The 24,008-nt window shown below is 38.1% G+C and overlaps 1 protein-coding gene across 6 annotated transcripts in view; it reads left to right on the forward strand.

Moving 5' to 3' along the window:
• The window catches only part of EDA (ectodysplasin A), a 386,114-nt gene that overhangs the window by 287,372 nt on the left and 74,734 nt on the right, over positions 1 to 24,008 (forward strand). The window contains exon 3 of one of the 6 annotated variants that reach the window (XM_073799644.1): positions 12,796 to 13,493. The exons of the other annotated variants lie outside the window; for them this stretch is intronic. Within the exon in view, the coding sequence (XP_073655745.1) occupies positions 12,796 to 12,887 (92 nt within the window). The 3' untranslated portion in view covers positions 12,888 to 13,493. Of the gene's footprint in view, positions 1 to 12,795; positions 13,494 to 24,008 lie in introns of those variants that run through there. 6 annotated transcript variants of the gene reach the window in all.

The raw sequence follows: 24,008 nt of genomic DNA on the forward strand, positions 1-24,008 counted from the left end.
TAAATATTATTGTAAAACCATCTGTTCTCTTCTGTAGGAGCATTTTTAGAAATCAAGCACAATATTAATATCTCTCCATACCTACCATCCCCCCATATTTCTGTCCTAGTAAGAGAATAAAAATAAAAGTGCAGCATTGTGTAATAGAAAAGGTATTAGATTGAGTCACAATTTCTGGATCCTGATCCTGATGTTACTGCCACCTTATCAGGCATGTGACCTTAGAGGAGTGACATCCCTCTGAGCCTCAGTTTCCTTAGCTATAAATGGGAATAATTAGGCTTGCTTACCTAATGCAGTCATTATAATAATCAAAAGTGTTAATGTATGCAAAAGCTTCAGAAGTTAGCAGCTATTAGTAAATTCTGTCTGGAAAATGAACATAGTAGCATGGTCTCCGAGGCATTTTAGGCACTCATATTCATTAATTTATGAATAACCACTCTAATGTCTACAGAGGTACTCTCTTTCAGACAGACTGTCCTTTTTTGTACTCACAGATACTATCGAAGCCCATAGAAAGAAGACTCCAAGCCTCAAGTTATGGCCTACCTCATCACAAGAAATGATCACATCTGTACACTTCCATGTCACTCTCTTACTCTGGCTGGCTGGCTGTGTATATGTGTCTCTTTTTTCAGTATCTCTTCTTTGTAGTTTTCTTTACCTTTGGACAGATCAAGAAAAACTTAGTATTCATTTTTGGTATAATAAAAGAGTAAAGGGAAAAAACAAATAAGATTGAAATATATCCTTTGTCCTTCGTTTCTTAAAAATAATAATGGAATAAGACTTAGCCAGCATTAAGTTGATACAGATGAAAATGAAAGACTATGATCTCAGAGAAACAGACTTCTGCCTATACAAATATTAACTAGAGTTAAGAAGTGCCCTCATTCTAGTACTGCTCTTGTATTTACTGCTTTTTAGTGAGCCATCACTGTGCTATTATCAAATGAGAGAGATGAAAATCGTTTTGAGAACAGATGGAGTGTCAAGGGCTTGTTCACAAGACAAAATTAAAGGTTTTGTGGGTTTACCATGTGTGTAGACTTGAAGAGGATTGTTGATTTCAGCTGTGCATTCCCCAAGGTTGCCTACTGGTCATGGAAGCCAACAGCTTAAGTACCTACAGCACAACACTCTGGAGCCCTCTGCCTTTTCATCTTGTCTATCTTTCTGTGAATGTGGTTTTTGTTCCACAGGCTGCCGGATTGTAGTTCTTCTTGCTTCTGCTGTCTGCCCTCTGGTGGATGAGGCTATCTAAGAGGCTTGTGTAAGTTTCCTGATGTGAGGGACTGGTGCTGGGTAGAGCTGACTGTTGCTGTGGTGGGCAGAGCTCAGTAAAACTTTAATCCGCTTGACTGTTGATGGGTGGGGCTGGCTTCCCTCCCTGTTGGTTATTAAGTTAGTTCTTCTTGTTTCTGCTGTCTGCCCTCAACGATGTGATATTTTGATACACATATACATTGTGAAATAGTTACCACAATCAAGCTAATTAACATTTCCATCACCTGACATAATTCCCCTTTTTTTGTGGTGAGAACACCTAGTCTCGTAGCAAATTTCAGGTATAGAATAGAGTATTATTAACTATAGTCACCATGCTATGCATTCGCTCTTCAGAACTTACTCACCTGCGTAACTGAATCTTTGTACCATTTGATCAACAACCCCCCCCCCACCATTTCCTCTACCCCCAAGCTCCTGGCAACCACCTCTTCTGTGTGTGTGTGTGTGTGTGTTTATCACATTTTCTTTCTTCATTCATCTGTTGATGGATACTTACATTGTTTCCATATCTTGGCTATTGAGAGTAATGCTGCAATGAATATGAGAGTACAGATATCTCTTCAAGATACTAATTTCATTTCCTTTATATATACACTCAGAAGTAGGATTGCTGGATCATATGGCATTTCTATTTTTAATTTTTGAGGAACATGCACTCTGTTTTGCATAATGGCTATACTGATTTACATTCCTGTCAACAATGTACAAGGGGTCCCTTTTCTCCCCACCCTCATCAACACTTGTTGTCTCTTGTCCTTTTGATAATAGCCATCCTAACAGATATGAGGTGACATCTCATTGTGATTTTTGACTTACATTTCCTTGATAATTAGTAATGTTGAGCATCTTCTCATATATCAGTTAGCTATTTGTATGTCTTCATTAGAAAACCATCTATTCAGATCCTGTGCCCATATTTTAATCAGGTATGTATGTATGTATGTATGTATGTGTGTATGTATGTATGTATTTGCTGTTGGGTTGTTTGAATTCCTTACATATTTTGGATACTAACCCCTTATCAAATATGTGGTTTGCAAATATTTTCTCCCATTCTATAGGTGGTGTCTTCACTCTGTTGATTGTTTCCTTTTTCGTGCGGAAGATTTTAGTTTGATGCTATCCCACTTGTCTTGTTTTTGTTGCCTGTGGGGTTTTTTTTAATAAATTTATTTTTTTTATTTATTTATTTTTGGCTTCATTGGGTCTTCATTCCTGTGCCTGGCCTTCTCATTGCGGTAGCTTCTCTTGTTGCAGAGCACAGGCCCTAGGTGCGTGGACCTCAGTAGTTGTAGCACACGGGCTCAGTAGTTGTGCCTCGTGGGCTCTAGAATACAGGCTCAGTAGTTGTGGCTCACGGGCTTAGTTGCTCCGCAGCATGTGGGATCTTCCCGGACTAGGGCTCACACCTTTGTCCCCTGCATTGGCAGGCGGATTCTTAACCTCTGCGCCACTAGGGAAGCTCTGCCTGTGGTTTTGAGGTCATATCCAAAAACTCATTGCCCAGACCAATGTCAAGAAGTTTTTCCCCTGTATTTTCTTCTAGTAGTTTTACAATTCCACATCTGTATTTAAGTCTTTAATCCAGTTTGAGGGGTTTTGTTGTATATGCTATGAGATAAGGGTCCAATTTCATTCTTCTGCATGTGATGTCCAGTTTTCCCAGCACCACTTATTGAAGAGACTATTCTTTCTCCCTTCTGTGCTCTTGGCACCCTTGTCGAAAATCAATAGCCCATAAATGCGTGGATTTATTTCCGAGCTCTCTATTCTGTTCCATTGGTCTATATGCCTTCTTTTTTGCCAGGCCCATACTGTTTTGAGTACTATAAATTTGTAATGTACTTTGAAATCAGTACATGTAGTGCCTCCAGCTTTGTTCTTTTTGCTTAAGATTGCTTGGGCTATTTGGGGTCTTTTGTGGTTCCATATAAATTTTATGATTGTTTTTTTCTATTTCTGTGGAAAATGTCATTGGAGTTTTGATAGGGATTGTATTGAATCTAAAAATGGATTTGGGTAATATGGACATTTTAACAATACCAATTCTTCTAATCCATTTTTTGTGTGTCTTTTTCAATTTCTTTCATCAGTGTTTTGTACTTTTTAGTGTACAGCTATTTCACTTCCTTGGCTAAATTTATTCGTAAGTATTTCATTCTTTTTGATGCTATTGTAAATGGGATCTTTGTCTTGATTTCTTTTTTTGGATAATTCCTTGTTAGTGTGTAGAAACACAATTGATTTTTGTATTTTTATTTTGTATCCTGCAACTTTACTGAACTCGTTTATTATTTCTAACAGGTTTTTGGTGGAGTCTAGGGTTTTCTATATATAGGAACATACCATCTGCAAACAGAATCAATTTTTCTTTTTTCTTTACAATTTGGATGTCTTTTATTTCTTTTTCTTGCCTAATTGCTCTGACTATAGGACTTCAAGTACTGCGTTGAGAATGGCCATCCTATCTTGTTCCTGATCTTAGAGGAAAGGCTTTCAACTTTTCACTGTTAAATATGATTTTAGCTGTGGGCTTGTTGTATATGGCCCTTATTAAGTTGAGATGCATTCCTTCTATACTTAATTTGTGAAGAGTTTTTTTATCAGAAAAGATGTTGACTTTTGTCAAATGCTTTCTGCATCTTTAGAGATGATCATATGATTTTTATCTTTCATTCTGTTAATGTGATGTATCACATTTGAGAATATAAGTTGTTTCACCCATTTTTGGATATTAATCCAACTTTCTAGTAAAATTAAACATTAGAATACCTTTGATACAGTTTTGGGAATTTATCCTACATGTATAACAACACTACATAGGTCAAATATATATAAGGATGTTTATTATAGCACTGTTTTAGTGGCAAGAGAGGGATAACCCTAATCTCTATGAATAAGGAAATGGTTGATTGACTAAATTGTGACATAGCCATAATATTGAATATTATACAGGTATTAAAAGGAATGAGTTAGAGTTTTATAGATGCATCTGAAAGAATAGGCATATTCTTTTGCTGCAAGTTTCAGAGTAATATGTATAATACTATCACATTTTCATTGAAAAGGGAAAGATTTTTACCATATGACCCAGCAATCCCACTACTGGGCATATATCCTGAGAAAACCATAGGTCAAAAAGATACATGCACCACAGTGTTCATTGCAGCACTATTTACAATAGCCAGGACATGGAAGCAACCTAAATGTACATCGACAGATGAATGGATGAAGAAGATGTGGCACATATATACAATGGAATATTACTCAGCCATAAAAAGGAACGAAGTTGAGTTATTTGTAATGAAGTGGATGGACCTAGAGAGTGTCATACAGAGTGAAGTAAGTCAGAAAGAGAAAAACCAATACCATATGCTAATGCATATATATGGAATCTAAAAAAAAACGGTACTGATGAACCTAGTAGCAGGGCAGGAATAAAGACACAGATGTAGAGAACAGACTTGAGGACACAGGGAGGGAGGGGAAGCTGGGACAAAGTGAGAGAGTAGCATTGATGTATATACGCTACCAAATATAAAATGGATGGCTAGTGGGCCATCAGCAAGGAGATCAGCTCAATGCTTTGTGACGACCTAGAGGGGTGGGATAGGGAGGGTGGGAGGGAGGCTCAAAAGGGAGGGGTATGGGGATATATGTATACATATAGCTGATTCACTTTGTTGTGCAGCAGAAACTAACACAATGTTGCAAAGCAATTATATTCCAATAAAGATGTAAAAAAAGAGACAAAGATTTTTAAACCCTAAGAATGTTTATATAGTTATAGCTATAGATATATAATTACGTAGAAACAGTGGTGGGAAGCAGAGGCACCAAGTGAATTAATGATTACCTCAGGTAGAAGGAGGTTGGATAGGAAAGCGAGAACTGTTTAGTGATTGTTTGTACAGTTCTGAATTGTTTGACTTGTTACAGTAAGCTTGTGCTACTGTAATTTATTTTTTAAATGTAACAGGAAAAATTGTATAAAATGGGGAGAAAAATGGACTGGAAGGGGCATGAGGGAGACAAAGAAGGCAGTTAGAAGGCTGATGCAATGATACACATAAGAGATGGCGGTGGCTAGATTAACATAGCTGCAATGGAGACTGACGTAGACAGATTTAGTTAGTAGGTAGAAAAAATTAAGTGAAAAAATTTTAATTTTTAATTAAAAAATTAAAAATTTGACTGCGGGGAGAAAAAGAGGAGCCAAGGAAGCCACCCAGGTTTCTGGCAAGGTGCTGTACTATTTACTGCGATAATGATCCGAGTAGGAAAATGAGTGTTTTTAGACAGGTCAAGTGTCAGGTCCCTATGGGCAATTCAAGAGGAGAAAACCTATAAACAGTTGGAGATATGTATCTGAAGCTCAGGAAAAATATCTGGTCTGGAAATATAGATATGGAGATCATGAGCTATGTTAAGACTCTCTCAGTTACAGGTGACAGATAGCTGGCCTAAACTGGATTAAGGGTGTTTTTTTTTGGTTTTTGGTTTTGTTTTGTTTTAAAGAGGGCATAGGATTTATTGGCTCATTTCTAACTATAAAGTCTCTGACAAAGTTGTCTTAAAACATGGCTGCATCTTGGAGCTCAAATGATGTCATCAGGACTTTCTCAGTTCTGCTTCCCTTTATATTGGCCTTATTCTTCAGGCAGGTTCTCCCTATAAGGTGGCAGAAATAGCTACTAGCAGCTCTAGGCTTACATTTTACCAATTTAGCAAGCCTAATGGAAGAAGTGTGTCTTGTCCATCCATTGAATTCAGTAAGAAGTTTGTTGTTGGCAACACTGGTCAGGGAAGTCTGAGTAAAGTAATAGGGGCCGAAGGATTGAGAATCAAGTCACAAGAGTAAGTAGAAAATAGCAAATATAAATGAAAGGGAGGGAGAGAATAGCTAGAGATTTATTAACCATCTACTATGTGCAAGGCACTGTATTATATTGCACCCAGGGATACACAAATGGGTAAGATAAGGTTCCTTAGTTCTGGAAGCACATTGTTTTCATAAGAGAGAACCTTATAAATACTTTCCAGAGGCGATAAGTACTTATATGGAGGTTTGATAAGATTGCAGTGGAAGCACAGGGAAAGGGGCCACAGAATGGCCAAATATATTAAATACATCTCCAAGGAGAAGTGCACAATGGCTGGCACATACTAGGCATGCATATATGAATGAATGAAGTGACATTTGAATTGGATTTTGGAGGATGAATGAGACTTTGATGAAGAAAAGTAGAAGGTGCATTTCTGACAAAGGAAGCAGCAGGTGCAAAGCTAACCAATCCCCTGCATTTTTTGGCTCTCCTCTTGGCTTAGGAAACCTGATATGTAACATAGGAGACTTGGAGGAAGGACTGAGGGAAGCCAGAACCTTTGAGCAGAGAAAGTGTGACTAGAGCCCAGAACCACCTCAGGGCTTTCCAATGCTCACTCAAGCATTTGATCAATGGTATTTTAATCCCAAATTATTTTGGCATCTTACCCATCTTACTGCATCTCTCCCCTACCCTCCATACACTTGAGAAGTAAATATTAGCAAGGCAAATATAATTCTTCCTTGTTTACTAAAGGTAAGACATGTATGATTGTTCTTAACTTTGGTAGCAGTTTTAATTTTCCCGATCTTCTACTTCCTAATCTCTGGTGCAAAGTAGCACCATTTAGACCCTCAGTGTAATTTAGAAACAGTGACTGATCCGATCCCACTCTCTTTCTTGTTGAGGACTTCAAACTGACTTAGAAGACATAGATCCCATGCCATTAACATGTTGAGAACTTTAGTGAAAGCTATTTTTGAAATGGTGACATACCAAGGATGCTTTGCTGTGGGCTTATGAATATTAGCTGCATTTTACCACTGCTTCCAGTATACACCCCCTTTAATGAACTTAGTACTGTGATGCATTAGGTCAGTTGTTTAGGGTGTAGCCTCACTGCAGTTCTATATACCCCAACTCAGGGGTCTAACCAATCTGTGCTATTTGGCAAGTGGTATACTAGGAAGAAGGTGACTTTGTGCAGATCTATTCTCCCTATAGCAAAACAACTCATGGGCCTGGCCTGCTGCCAGAAAGTTAGTAGTGTCATCTTTATAAATGAAATTCAGCTCATCATTATCTTACATTATGCCAGAAGAGCGGGAAGAAGATTGACTTGGTAATTCACTATGTTTTGATCCTAATCTGTTTAGAAATATGATTTCTTAAAAAGGAAGTGGAAAAAGAATGTGTTTCTCATGATAGCTTCATGGTATCTGCTGAGAGGATGTTCAGTTATTGTAAATACAGCAATTTGATTCCTCGAATTTCAGATATGTTTCATCACTCTTTAAAAAAAGACTACACTGAAATGATCAAATTTTAAAGTATGAATTGCATAGCTTCCAAAGATGAAATTTTATATTTCAGGTCACACATTTAAATCTCTATTTTGTTCAAAAGAAGCAACAAATTTCTTACCGGAGTCATAAAGTCATTGATCCATAATAGTACATTATCTTTGCAAGTCATCTCCAAAGCTCTTTAAAAGCACATGTTTACATTGTCACCTATTTAAAGGAGAAGGGAGTATATTTGTGGTACAAATATTTTATCTCAGAGGTTGTTTTCAAGTTTCAGTTCAGCGGTTTGAATATAATCTGTTCTTCCTACCCCCTAGCATAGTATGCAAAATCCAGAAGCTATCAGAAACAAAACCCAAACGTAGTACAGTAAAGCTCCAGGTGCCTGGAAGAAATCATATATACAAGAAAGAAATACTCTATTGATATCAAGATGCAACCTTTCTGACCCTTGGTTTCTCTCTCTCAGATAGCTTGGGGTAAGGAAAGAGCATAGAATTTAAAGCCACATATACCTGATTTAAAATTTAAAATCACAGAGACCTAATTTCAAATTCTAGCTCTACTACTTTTAGCTTTGTGGCCTTGGTCAAGTCATATAACCTAAGTTTTCTCATGACCTAAATATAGTAATAATACTTCCTTCCTTTAATGCTAAAAGGACTAAAGATAAAGTAAAATGCCTAACTCAATGCTGGCACTTACAGATGCTCAATAGTTAGTAATTATTAGTGTCAACTGTAAAATGAGAATAGTACTAATCCATCTATTTCTCAAGTTTGGGGTAGAAAAATGAGAATGCTTTTTATCAAATATCACAATCTCTTAGCCACTTTTATAGTTGAGAGAAGAAGCTATCCTGTTTATTTCACAGGATTGTGATGATCAAAGAGATAATACATGCTAAAGCACTTAGAAAAATATAAAGCTGTGTTAAAGATTCAGGTAGAGTATTTGTTTTAAATAAGATTTGTCTTAAGAGTGCTCTTTTTCTTCTCCCACCAATGAATTAAGAATTAAAAATTGGATATCACAAGCTGCTATTACTACTGATAGTTTAAGTTACATCTGCTTTTGTCCATCTTGGAGAAATATACACAATGTGAGTTTTGTAAACAAAATATAATTATTCTCAATATACCCTGATAAGTCAGAGCTCTTTTATTTAGCAACCTCCAAAATCCAGAACACAACCTAAAACCCCAAAAGGAGAGATAATGAAACCCAATGATCTGGGAACAAAATCTCAATCCACTGAGGCCTCTTACTCTACACCTGTGAGAGAAGGGTGGCAACAACCTCACTAAGCCTTTTGGTTTAGCATTGTATATAAAATAAAGGTTACTGGGCCTCCCTGGTGACGCAGTGGTTGAGAGTCCGCCTGCCGATGCAGGGGACACGGGTTCGTGCCCCGGTCCGGGAAGATCCCACATGCCACGGGGCGGCTGGGCCCGTGAGCCATGGCCGCTGAGCCTGCGCGTCCGGAGCCTGTGCTCCACAACGGGAGAGGCCACAACAGTGAGAGGCCCGCGTACCACAAAAAATAAAATAAAGGTTACTTACTGATGTACTGAGTTTAGTTGTCTGATGACCAATGAGAATGGGAAAAGGGGTCTACCAGATGTGAAAAAACTGATACCCTAAGAAGGCACAGTTAGCAGCATGAAGAAAATAAGAATTCTAAAAACGGAATAACCAGAAAAGTGAAGTCACTTGGGACTATTAATGTAGGGGTTCAAACTTCCCTGTATGCCTTGGTAAGACACTGAGCACCTCACTGTATGGTCCAATAGGGGATTTTCATAGTGATGCTTATCCTGTAATAGACAACTCTAACATGACAAGACGGGGAAGTCTCAAAATATATTAGAAAGTTTTCTGCCAGATCTCAAAGTTTGCTGTCAGTGGAGTAAGCTTTAGTTATCCAGAAAACTCACTTCTGTGGAACCTCTTATGTGGTGCCAAGTAAGTGAGGTGTTCACTGTGCATGAAGCCGCCAAGTGAGGACTGTATAGCATTGTAATTGAAAAGAAATCTGAAGGACAGTATTCAACCAACTCTACTAGTAGCCATCTTAAAGATTATATGTTCTAAAATATTTCATACGAGTTTAAAAAATCTTGAATAACAACCAAATATGCTAAACATAAAAAAATGACCCAAGGCATAATTTAATAATTCCTGATGCAAGATATACATCAGAATCTTAGGACCTTAAGAATATCATTTATGGGCTTCCCTGGTGGCGCAGTCGTTGAGAGTCCACCTGCCAATGCAGGAGACATGGGTTCGTGCCCCGGTCCGGGAAGATCCCACATGCCGCAGAGCGGCTGGGCCCATGAGCCATGGCTGCTGAGCCTGCGCGTCCAGAGCCTCTGCTTCGCAACGGGAGAGGCCACAACAGTGAGAGGCCCGCGTACCGCAAAAAAAAAAAAAAAGAATATCATTTATGAATATCAATTATTGGTCAAAACAACATGTAAATGTTAATGATTGGACTGAATCTGATCTGGACTGACGTCCTGAGCTCTGCACTTGCTGGTCCTCTAACTTGTAGCAAGTCAGCCTCCATGTCATTACACAGGATTGCTGTAAGGGTCAAACAAAATGATGTATATGCAGATATTATATAAACTATACAGTGATGTACAGATATGAATTGTTACTTCTCATAAAAGTTGAACACATAAAGCAACATAGTTTATAAGAGTTTATTGGTTTGGGGATTTCAAAGAAATAGGGAATTCCAAGAAAATGAAAGGTCTACTTATGCTTAGTGTATCGTATAACATTGGCATGGTGGCAACCATAGCAGCAATGTAAGTGGTCTTACCTTTTTCACCAGATCTTGCTGGTTACGGCCTCTTGATTTTACTAAATCAATCCCCTTCCTGGACTACCTTCTTACTTCCTTCTAATCCTTATCCATCCTTTCAGGATCCAGTTCTAAAGCTTCATGGCTTTAATGAACCTCCAGCCAGATAGCTTTATCTCCTTAGTTTACATTCTTCCATGTACATGCTTGAAACACTTACATTTTCTAGATCTCTTTCATGTACTTCTCTCATCTTCCCAGCTAGATGATAAGTCACAAGAGGTTAGGGATTCCTTCTACCTCAGCATGGCAACTAGCTAGGACAAGCAAACAGTCAAGTAGTTAATGAATGTTTGCAGATTGAAAGAAAACATACTACAGGTCCATGCTAAAGCATTCCCCTCTTTGAATCGAGAAAACTGCATTAGAAAGATCTTAAGAGACAGGCAGTGGACAATACACATATCTGTGAAGCCACAGGAGTTGTATATAATAACAAATACTTGGTAAGTCATTGAGAGATTGAGGGAAGGAGTTGTTATAAAAATTTGTTCATGAGAGAGCAACTTGTGGGTCCTTTCCAGTTCTATTCCTGCACAAACAGCTTCTTCAAAGGGCAATTCTGGGCAATGTACACAATGTTCCATTCTCAAAGTTAAACAAAAATGAAGAAATAAAAATTACATTGTATATATTTATTATTTCACCTTTCATTCACCAAATTAGATTACTTCTCTGACTACTGTGGTATATAGTGTGGCGGATCTTGACCTTTTATCAGCGTAATTCAGAGCTTGAATAGACATGCGAGACTCCCTTCCTGGGGTCCCTGGAGTTCTACGCATTTTTCTAGCATGCTGGCTATAACTAGGTTCCTTTCTTTCCTGCTCAAGAAAACCTATCAGAATGCAAATGAGAGTGGCACTATTACAGAAACACCATTAAATCTATTCCAGTTTTTATTTAAGTAAATCATTACTTCAGTACTTAGCAGCAAAGCATTAGCAACACACTTTAATACCTGAGCTGTAAATCACTGGAGCAATAAAACAGTCCTTGGTTTTGTGTTTAGGGACCTGGGTTCAAGTTGCAGGTCTGCTACTTACTTGCTATGAAACTTTGTGAACATGCATATTAATCTTTCAGCCTCAGTTCCTATAAAGTGGCATAATGGTAATACCTACTTCACTGGATTACTGCGAGGATTAAATATAGTGTGATTTGAAAAGCGCTTTTCAAAATGTAAAGTCCTGAGCAAATCTGAGTTCTGTATCCCCATATGCACCTGTGTAATTCCCCCTTTCTTCATTACCAGGCCCCTGGCTTAGGCCTTAAACTTCCTACTGCTGTTTCTCATTCCTAACTTTATATAAATTCCTCAGCCCCTCTTCCTTCAGAATCAGTCCCTTGTAGCTGATCCAGCTACCAATCCCAGATTCATGTTTTTCCATTAGAACCAGCTATGCTAAGCCCTAACTCCTAGAGGTTATTTTTTACTGTGCTCATAGGGATGAATTTAATGCAGTCTAGGACAGAAAAATAACTCTATTTTAGAATTTTCCATCTTTCCCCCACTCTCAGAGAATGCTTTCATATACACCAAAAGTCAAGTTTTTGTCTTACCTCGCCAGTACCTCCAGTATATACCTGCACATAGCCCAGTGCAGAAAGACAATTTAAGGGATGCAGAGGAAAGAGACTGACCACCAAGAACCGGACAAGGGTGGAGAGTTTGGGAACACAGGACCCAAGTTCTCTAGATGTGTTGGCATTGCCAAAATTTGTATGGGAACCTTTATCAGTAGGGCCTGGCTTTACTCACTACTACTGTTCAAAGCTTTAACTGCACATGGTGCAGCCCAGTAGAGCAAAGTAAGACTGGAAAACTAGAACCAACTGCCACTCACAACGTTTCTGGGGCCTCCACGAGCAACACCATCCCTACCAGTTGCTCTTCCTACTGGTTCTAACCCATACTGGAACTCTCTCTGGCTGATCTCTGTCTGCCTGCTCCCTCATCCGCTATATAGCTGTTTCATTTCGGTAAGAATTGTGAATTCCTAGATCTCTACCCAAAAGAAACTGTTACGTGTATACAATAGTAGATTTAGACAAGAATATGCAGACAAAAATATAACAACCTAAATGCCCATCAACAAGATAGTGTATGGATAAACTGTGATATACTCATACAATGAAATATTAGACAGCAGTCAAACCAATGAACTCTAGCAACACTTAGAGGTATGGATGAATCTTACCAATGTATTTTAAGCTTATAAAAAGTAAGTTCCTTATGTTGAAGTTGTCACAAAAAAACCTATATATGTTCTAGGTATATATCCAAAGGAAACGAAATCCCTATCTCGAAGAGCTATCTGCACCCCCATATTTACAGCAGCACTGTTTACAATAGCCAAGACATAGAAACAACGTAAGTGTCCAGCAACGGATGAATGAAGAAAGAAAATGTGGTGTATATATGTATGTGTATACACACACACACACATATATGTATATATAATGGAATATTATTCAGCCATAAAATAGAAAGAAATCTTGCCATTTGCAGCAGCATGGATGGACCTTGAGGGCATTATGCTAAGTGAAATGAGTCAGACAGAGAAAGACAAGTACTGTATAATCTCACTCATATTTGGAATCTAAGAAAACCAAATTCAAAGAAACAGAGAAGAGATTGGCCAGAGGCCATGGCTAGGTAGTGGGGGAAATGGGTGAAGGTGGTCAAGAGGTACAAACTTCCAGTTACAAGATAAATAAATCCTGGGGATTTAATGCACAGCATAGTGACTATAGTTAACAATGTTGTGTTGTGTTGTGTATTTGAAAATTGCTAAGAGTAGATCTTAAAAGTTCTCATCACAAGAAGAAAAATTGTAATTGTGGAGATGGATGTTTACTAAACATTGTGGTAATTATTTCATACTTTATACATATATCAAATCATTGTATTGTACACCTTAACTGAATACAATGTTATATGTCAATTATACCTCAATAAAACCGGAAAAAATTGAAAAACCCGTGTATGTATTAAATGCAATTAAGAAACAAGTCACCTTGGGCCTATAATAATGACAAACCTAATTGAATACTGAAAAAAAAGTAATTCCCAAAATATTAAACACAGCCTAATAATTTTTATATGAAGTTATAAACAGCTAATTCTCTTTTAGGAGTTCATATCAACGTGATGCAATTATATGAGAAGGAGATTGAGGAAATGATGAACACAAGGTTTGGGATAAAGGATGGAGGAAAGAGGTAGGGAAATGAGAATAAGAAGGAAACATGTAATCAGATGTATGTTGTTTACAAAGTCCTAGCTTTTGTTTTGGGTGATTAGTTCCCAGGTGCTTATTACATTGTTTTTAAAAACTAAATAAATAAAGATACACATAGCCAATGTGAATTAAGATATACTGTAAATGTAAAATACCTAGCAGATTTCAGACTTAGTACTCAAAAAAGCAATATTTTGGATATATTGAGTTAAAGTGTAACATTAATTTCACCTGTTTTTTTTTTATTTTTGTAAAATGGCTAATAGAAATTTTAAATTATATATGTGGCTCAAATTTGTGGCTTACATTTCTATTGGACACTGGTGGTATAAGAATTCTGTAGCACTAGTCTTTATATTATAACCAGCTGTTTTCAGAATTAAAGCTATTTAGTTTGTCTTTTTTGGCTTAATAATTCTGATTTATTTTATTTTTGGCTTCTGAAACCTCAGTTGAAAGTTTTAATGAGTACAAGAGCAATACGTGCTCCTTCTAAAATCAAGTTAAAGCATTAGAGGAATTTATGATGTAACACAGGGAAAGTAACACCACACCTCAGTTCCCAGACGTAGCCACTATTAACAATTAAGTATTATAGAATTTCTAGATATATGTGTTTTTAAGGTTTTAAAATGTGAGCGTCAAAGTTATGCCTCTTCTTTTTCCCTTTCTCTGACACCAGAGAAGCAATGGAGGGTCATGGCTTGATGTCCGTGCCAAGCAGAGAGCTAAAGCTGCAATTCCCACCCCTGGAGTTACAATACTCTATTGTTAGCTGGATTTTGGATTTCTTCTCCTGGCCAAGACTCCTTCTCCTCCCCCAGAGAAGTGCCATTTGGCATATATTTATACTAAAAGCTAAAGTGAACTGAAATTAATGTTTCAAGAATTTCCTAATACCCCTGGAAAAAACGTCAGAGTCCCAGTGGGATATTGTAAAACGAGAACTAAGAATCACTGTTTCAGTGTATCGATCTCCAACAAAGTACCTGATCATTTCTCCCAGTGGCTATGAAGCAGGATTCTGATAGGCATGTAATGATCTGGAGAAAACAAGATGAATCCATTTTTCTTTAATCATAGATTTCTCTCTATTCTTAGGAAACAGTTTAATGGAGGTAGTTATAAGGGGAAAAAAGAATCCAAAGGTCAGACTTAGTTGGATTATGTGTGTGATCTTGAAAATATTCTTTCCAGATTGCCTAAGGCACTATATAAAAATCATTGATAAAGGAATAAGGGGGTTTTTTTTCCCCTAGGTTAGGCTAAGTGCCATGGAGATTACAGAAGCTATCTTCTTTCTTCACATTATTGATTGACAAGTTCAAAGATTTTGGATGCATTTCTTGGAACAAACATCAAATAATTTGACATTTTTCCTCGTTGTCCATTCAATGAAATAAATTCATTCAACATCATATTCTTAGGAAACATACCAATGAATTTTTAAATCATATTCTGTATAATTCCAGTCCTTGCATTTGTTGAGACCTGCATGAGAAAAATAAATGCAAACTGCACTCCTACTGCTGTGCTGATTAGGATCTCTTTCCTCTCCCTTTTACAGTGAAATGGCAGGCTTGAACTAGGCATTCCAATCAAGACTTTTCTGAAATTCTCTCTGTCATTGTTCAGAGCCATCCTATCTACCCTCCAGCGCATTATCATTTTTCTTCTAACCGGACTCTCTTTACTCCTCAATTCAAATTTATTTGTTTATTTATTGGTCACTTACTTGGTTTTGTCTTGCCGCCTCCTCCCATTACATTGGCAGTTCCGTGAAGTAAGAGACCATGTCTAGGTCTAATTCCAAAGTAATACAATGCACATGTTCAGAAAATGCTTAACAACAAAATTATTACCTAGAACCCATGTGCCCGAAACCCTGTCTGAGTTTGTCTTATGCTATTCATGCCTTGTTTAAAAGCCGTAAGTGCACATAAAATAGTGCACTTGTTCAGATATCACAAAAAGATAAATTGGAGTTAGAAACACAAATGGACAACTTGTGAGAGTTCTTTATGTTAATGGCCTATTTATATATTTTTCACATTTTTAATTTGCTTTTGCTATATAGAAATGCTTCCTGTTTATGGAGCACTGTGTGATCTAGTTTATTGAATAGAATGGTAGATTAGGCAGAGCATTGGTTGAAAATAGATTTAGTATTCAGATCTAGTTCAGCCACTAACAAGCTATGGGACTTGGGTGGATCAAACCTCTGTTTAATTTCTTGGGCAAGGGAAAGTGATGGCCTAACACCCATCCTGATCACCTCACAAGGATATTAACAGGATCAGTACATCAGAAATATATCAGAAAGTGCTTTGTAAATTAAACACCATGTAAATATGAGGTTCTTAAGATGTGATTTTATTTGCAATTCCAATGTTCAGAAGAACATTCATTTCCTGTTGGCTTCTTTTGTAGTTTGCAGATATAGTGACAAGGTACTTTGACCTTTATCAGTATAGTCAAAACTGCCAGCCTTTAGACACAGATGGAATTTATTTGAGAAAATGATAGTAGCTCACTTTTATCTTTTTAAAAAATTAAAATAGAACATGTTATTAAAATAGCTAAACATAGTAATATACATATATTACATATGATAACGTTCATAGCAAAATCCCAACGCACCTAAGTAATACATTGTTCACTAATCATTGACTGTTATAATCCTCATTTTTTAAAAAGCAGCTTAAATTGAGATATAATTCACATACTATATAATTCATCCATTTAACGTGTACAACCAGGTAGTTTTTAAAATGTTCACAAAGTTGCACAACAACCGCCAAAATCAATTTTAAAACATTTTTAACACCACAAAAGAAACCCTTAGCTGTCATTCCCCAACTCCTCCATGCCCTCTCTCAGCCCTAGGCAACCACTAATCCACTTTCTATCTCAATAGATATACCTGTTATGGACATTTCATATCAGTGGACTCATAAAGTATGTGGTCCTTTGTGTTCGACTTTCTCTTAGCATAATGTTTGCAAAGTTCATCCATTTTGTAGCATGTATAAAGACTTCATTCCTTTTTTATTGTGGTAAAATATATATAACATATAATTTACCATCTTAACTTTTTTTTTTTTGCGGTACGCAGGCCTCTCACTGTTGTGGCCTCTCCCGTTGCGGAGCACAGGCTCCAGACGCGCAGGCTAAGCGGCCATGGCTCACGGGCCTAGCCGCTCCACGTCATGTGGGATCCTCCCGGACCGGGGCACGAACCCGTGTCCCCTGCATCGGCAGGCGGACTCTCAACCACTGCGCCACCAGGGAAGCCCCTAACCATTTTTAAGGATACAATTCAGTGGCATAAAGTACATTAACAATGTTGTGCAACCATCACCATTCTGTATTTCCAAAACTTTTTCATCCTCTCAAAGAGAAACTCTGTATTCATTAAACTACTACTCCCCCTTCTCCACTCCCACCAGTACCTGGTAACCACTATTTTTTCTGTCTCTGTGAATTTGACAACTCTAGGTACCTCATATAAATGGAATATTTGTCCTTTTGTATCTGGCTTGTTTCAATTAGCATAGTGACTTCAAAGTTCATCCATGTTGAATCATATATCAGTACTTCATTCCTTTTATGGATGAATAATATTCCATTGCGTGGATATACCATATTTTATCCATTCATCAGTTGATGGACACTTGAGTTGATTACACTCTGGGTTGTTATGAATAATGCTGCTATGAGCATCCACGCACACGTTTTTAATGAAAATGTGTTTTCAGCTTTCTTAAGTACATACCCAGAAGTAGAATTTCTGGGTCAAGTGGTAACTCAATGTTTTAGCTTTTAAGAACCTTCAGACTGTTTTCCAAAGCAGCTGCACCATTTTATACTCCCACTAGAGTATATTAGGGTTCCAATTTCTCTATATCCTCATCAACACTTGTTATTATCTGCTTTTTTGTTTATAGCCATCTATAGTGGGTGTGAGGCGATCTCTCACTGTTTTTTTTTTTAAATTATAGTTGATTTACAAAATTGTTTTACTTTCAGGTATACAGCAAAGTGATTCAGTTATATATATTTTTCAAGTTATTTTCCATTATAGTTTATTACAAGATATTGAATATAGCTTTCTGTGCTAAACAGTATTTACTTTTTTATTTTTTGGCCGTGCTGCGTGGCATGTAGGGTCTTAGTTCTCCGACCAGGGATCCAACCTGTGCCCCCTGCAGTGGAAGCACAGAGTCTTAACCACTGGACCTCCAAGGAAGTCCCTGTACTAAGCAGTAAATCCTTGTTCCTTATCCAGTTTACGTAGTTTGTTGATCTCATACTCCTAATTTATCCCTCCCCCCTTTCCCCTTTGTTAACCATAAGTTTGTTTTCTATGTCTATGAATCTGTTTCTGTATAGATTCATTTATATTATTTTTCAGATTCCACATATAAGTGATATAATATTTGTCTTTGTCTGACTTACTTCACTAAGTATAATATTCTCTAGGTCCATCCATGTTGCTGCAAATGGCAATATTTCATTCTTTCTTATGGCTGAGTATTATTAGATTGTGTGTGTGTGACATCTTCTTAAGCTAATCATCTGTCGATGGGCACTTGGGTTGTTTCCATATCTTGGCTATTGTAAATAGTGCTGCTATGAACATTGGGGTACTTGTATCTTTTCGAATCAGAGTTTTCATTTTTTCCAGATATATACCCAGGAGTGGGATTGCTGGATCATATGGTAGCTCTATTTTTAATTTTTTAAGGAACCTCCATATTGTTTTCCATAGTGGCTGCACCAATTTACATTCCCACCAACAGTGTAGGAGGGTTCCCTCTCTCCACACCCTCTCCAGCATTTATTATTTGTAGACTTTTTGATGATAGTCATTCTGACCAGTGTGAGGCGATGCCTCATTGTGGTTTTGATTTGCATTTCTCCAATAATTAGTGATGTTGAGCATCTTTTCATGTGCTTATTGGCTATTTGTATATCATCTTTGGAGAAATGTCTATGCCGATACTTTGCCCATTTTTCAAGTGGGTTGACTTTTTAATACTGACTTTTTATATATTCTGGATTCAATTCTCATAAGTTATATCATTTGCAAATATTTTCTCCCATTCTGTGGGTAGTCTTTTTACTTTCTTGTTGGTATCATTCATAGCACAGAAGTTTTTAATTTTTATGAAGTCCGATTTATCTATTTTTTCTTTTGTCATTTGTGTTCCTCATTTTTTTAATTGCTTTTGTTACAACTTAGAAAAGAAAAATCCAGGATATGTTTTGACTCCCCATGTGATTTGATATTCGGTCACAGTACAAGTATCTCTGTTTTTACTATGATTTTAGGTCTTCGTAGCGTTTTTGACAATGGTAATCTACCTTTACCATCTTAGTTTTTCTGCAGAACTGGTTGTCTAAACCACGAGACAAGGAGTCAGTATTTACTCTCCTTCACCGTTCTGTAAGAACTGATCCTTCCTGTCTTGTTGTTGCCAGAAATAGAGTGAGATTATAGTTGTATAGATATATCTGTGCCTTAACATGTAACCAACCTATAGGTGTCTCAATAATTGACTGAATTTTGCCTTCAAAGACCTACTATAGTAAATATCCTGTAACACTTAACTATGACGTTAGCTGTTAGTCTCTTGCAATATGTGCTTTTTCTGATGAGCTTAGTTACAGAAAAGCTCAGCAAAAGAACTTGTCTGAGCTGATTTCTTTATGAGATCAAATTTCTGCCAGAATAAAACTCTTACACATTTAAAGAAAAAAAACTTGGATGACTTTCAGCTGTGAAATTATATTAATTTTAAGCAGAGTTGAAATTATTGCATAAAAATTATTGCATCCCTACTATATTTCCAGCCCTGTGCTAGGCATTCTAATCTTCATATCATCCCTGCACATGAAATAGAGGTTATTTTCCTTTTACATGCATATTTTACATCAACCTCAGGGATGTTAAATAATTTGAGCAGAAGTTACTGGTGGTGAGAAAAATAAGAACAAAAATAAAGTCTTCCTTGTCTTAGTTTGCTCCTCTGGGCAGGTGTTCATTTTGCCTTTTTGATGTTTCTAGACCTAATCTTAAAGTATTCATATTGATCTTCTTTTGCCTGAATCTTGAGCAGGCTGGGCTTTCTTTAGAGCTGCTTGGCTGGAAGGTTTTTCTAGCCATAAGCATTCCACTGGGGTTACAGGGCATCAGCTTGCCTTACTGTCTCTGGGTGGAAAAAGCTAAAACTGAATTTTTTTTTTTTTTTTTTTGCTGTACATGGGCCTCTCACTGTTGTGTTGTGGCCTCTCCCGTTGTGGAGCACAGGCTCCGGACGCGCAGGCTCAACGGCCATGGCTCACGGGCCCAGCCGCTCCGTGGCATGTGGGATCTTCCTGGATCGGGGCACGAACCCGTGTCCCCTGCATCGGCAGGCAGACTCTCAACCACTGTGCCACCAGGAAAGCCCTAAAACTGAATTTTTTGAATGAAAGTTTAAAATCTTAGTAAAGCCACACGATGTAGACCCACCAGCAAACTGCTGTTTTGGTGATGTCCATCTCTCTTTACCACTAAATCCTTTTAGGTTGGTTGGATAGAATGTTGGACATTATTGCCAGTGATGTACAGTATCATTAATATACCATTAAAACTCAAAATTTAAGTTCAATTCTCCCATTTCTACACCAGAAAAACAATCTTGTACTATAGAAACAAATCTGTACTATAAAATAGAAGAGAATTGAGCATGAAATATTCAGGTTGCATTGAAATTTTTTTAAGTTTTTATTGTTTTTTTCCTTTCTTCGAGCATCTTGGGCTTCTACTCTGGAGACGAGAGATATTAAGTAATTATAAATATCAGGGTAAAATGAGCATATCAATCTTGTCTGTTCTAAATGAATTATGGCTCTTTGTCCCATAAGCTGTAGCATACATAAGCACAGAGATTGAATTTAAGTCATGGGAGAAGCAGGAAACAGAAGCATGGTCAAACGGGAGAAATATTAGATGAATATAGATATAACTGTCAGATTGGTCATGTTCTCTAGAAGCTTTTTCAGAGTTGTTGAGCACCAACTTTGGGCCCTCACTTTATGTGCATTATGTCATTGAATTTTCACAACAATCTTGTAAATTGGGCATTATTCCCATTTTACAGATGAACAAACTGTAGCTCAAAAAGATTATGTAATTTTCCCAAAGCCATACAGCTAGTTAGTGTCAAATGCAAGAATTGATCTCCAAGGTCTTTTTGACTCCAAAGTTCTTTCAACTGTGCTGCCTCCAAGTGACTTAGCGGGCTCAGACACTTGCTTTTTCCCTGTAATATCCAATGCTGTAATCACTGTGGTACTAGTAATGCAGCAGCATCTGAAGCGTACTGATTTTGGGGGGAGAGGAGTGTTTAAGGACCAGAAAATGGCATCTAAGACAGGAGTTGTAAAATGAAGATATGGGCCTCTTCTGAAATGATGAATTTTAAATTGTATCCTTTATAGCAAGAATCCCAACAAGTAAAAGTCACTAGTACTTAGAGTTGGAAACGTGAGTATAGAAAAATGTTGCTGCCATTACTTTTGAGACTTAAAGCAGCTGCTATTGCAACCTCCTATGGGACCCTACTTCTACCACCGTTTTAATTTTACTTAACAGTAACTGTGAATGTCATATCTTGTTTTATATATACAAGGAGCCAAAGTTTCCCTGCCACTCACATCTTTTCCCCCACAAAACACAAAGAGCTTTACAAACCCACAAAGGATCATTGTATAGAAAGAGAACTTGGGGGCTTCCCTGATGGCGCAGTGGTTGAGAGTCCACCTGCCGATGCAGGGGACACGGGTTCGTGCCCCAGTCTGGGAAGATTCCACATGCTGCGGAGCGGCTGGGCCCGTGAGCCATGGCCACTGAGCCTGCGCGTCCGGAGCCTGTGCTCCGCAACGGGAGAGGCCACAACAGTGAGAGCCCCGCGTACCGCAGGAAAAAAAAAAAAAAAAAGAAAGAGAACTTGGGCCACACCAAGAGTAATCAGTTTAATATTCCACAAATTTCCAGTGAAATTAGGAAAGGTATTTTGCATGGCTTTCCAAACCTAGTAAATCTCCACCTCTTTAAGTTTTCCCAGATACTCTTTCACTGTGGTTTATTCCTTAAATCATTACTGCTATCAGAAATCCCCTTAGATATTAAAAAAATCCATTTTTGAGGATGTTGTGTGCTCTGCCGATTTTTTTCTTAAAAAAGAAATTAAGAGGACTTACATTATTGCCAAGGTGAAGAAACTCCATTTCTTCTAGGTCCTCCCTCTTTCAACCCAAAACTCCTGAACATAACACAACAAATAAGACTGAAAGGTGGAAAGAGCAAGGCAGAATGCCTCAGAACTTAAGAAACAGTACAGCAGTGGGCTCCTTTGGTTTCCTTTTTGCCTCCTGTATATCCCAGACAAGGCACTGCAGAAGCCTCCAAGCCATAACTGCCAACAGGCACAGACAAAAAGAGCTCTAAGAAAAGCCTGAACCTCATACTTAAAGGAAATAGAGAAAGGATCACCTAACAACAGAAAGCCTTTTTGGCAATACCTGCCCTACTCCAACAAAACACTAATGGAAAAGAAAAAATGCACCCTCCCAACTGCCCCACAGCTTCAATGGAGCCTAGTGAGAAGTTAATCTTCCACTCCGTTCCTTGCCACAAAAAAAAAAAAAGTGGTATGCTCCTATTCCACTGCTGGGGTAGTGTTGACAGAACTGAGCAGGCAGTCCTAATCCATCATTTGGCAGAAAGAGACAGTGCTCTTATGCTCCTTCCAGAGTAGTGTCAGCCCAGTACAGTAGCAACCTAAGTTGCCACACTCACCCAGAAGCAAGGAGACTTAACAACTTGGTGCAGTGCAGGGCTAGTCATCACTGGACTTCACCTCCATCTCCATGTCAGTGGGGTCCAACAGGGAGGCTGAGCTTCCACTCCCTCCACATCAAAAAGACTGAGCAGAAGGATACATGTCAGGGCTAGTAAGCACTCCACTTTTCCCCCCACCCTTGTGTCAGGGAGGTCCAGTGGGAAGCTGAACCTCCACACCCACCTGGCAGCAATGAGACTGAAAGAGGCAGTGTCAGGCAGGGTTGGTCAGCACACTTATCCCCCCTCCCCTGGTATCAGTGTGGCACAGTGTGGAACTGAGCCTCCACCCCCAGTCAGCATGAGTGAGGCTTAACAAGGTGGTAAAAGGTGGAGCTAGTTGGTTCTTTGCTACTCCCCCCTTCCCCTGGTGTCAGCAGGGCCCACCAGGGAGCTGAGCTTACAGTCCCATTCAAAAAAAACAGAAGCCAGAGAGCCCTGTGGGTCAGTGTGCCACTTTCACTGGGATAGTGTCAGCAGAGCCAAGGAGGTAGCTGAACTTCCACTCTACCCATTTGCAATAAGGAAGTATGACTCAATGCCCCACTTTTGCCAGAGTCGTGTCAGTGGGATGCAGCAGGAACATACACAAGTATCCAGCCCTCACAGTATACGTCATTACAGGGACTGCCTGCTTTAAAAAGAAGAATAAATAGGTTCCAGAGTGTCACAGTGTAGTATACAAAAAGCTCCAGTTTACAGCCAAAAATCATTCATGAATGAGAATAGACACCAACGCTGTGATGAATCAGATTTTATCTGACAAGAATTATGAAGCATCCATAATAAAAATGATCCAAAAAGTAATTACAGATCTCTCAAAACAAATAAAGACATGTAAAATCTCAGCAAAGATGAAAAAGTTACATAAAAAATAAGCAAATAGAAATTATAGAACTGAAAAATACAATAAACGAAATAAACTTAGTGGATGGGCTCAATAAGAGAGTGGAGATAACAGAAGATAGAATCAGTGAACTTGAGGTCAGAGCAGCAGAATTTACTCAATCTGAACAACAGAGAGAAAATAGACTGGAAAAAAAGAACAGAGCCTCAGGCAATCTGTGGGACAGTAACAAAAGATCCAGCATTCATATCATCAGTGTCCAAAAGGAAAGCAGAGAGAAAGAAGTACTGAAAGAGGACTTGAAGAAATAATGGCTGACTTAAAAAGGAAAGAAATTCTGACACATGCTCCGACAGGGATGAATCTTGAGGACATTATACTAAGTGAAATAGGCCAGTCACAAAAAGACAAATACTGTATGGTTCCATTTATATGAGGTATTGAGAGTAGTCAAATTCATAGAGAGAAAAAGAATAATGATAACTGACAGGAGCTGGGGTTAGAAG

This window comes from Tursiops truncatus, chromosome X, assembly GCF_011762595.2.
Source record: "Tursiops truncatus isolate mTurTru1 chromosome X, mTurTru1.mat.Y, whole genome shotgun sequence".
NCBI lineage: Eukaryota > Metazoa > Chordata > Mammalia > Artiodactyla > Delphinidae > Tursiops > Tursiops truncatus.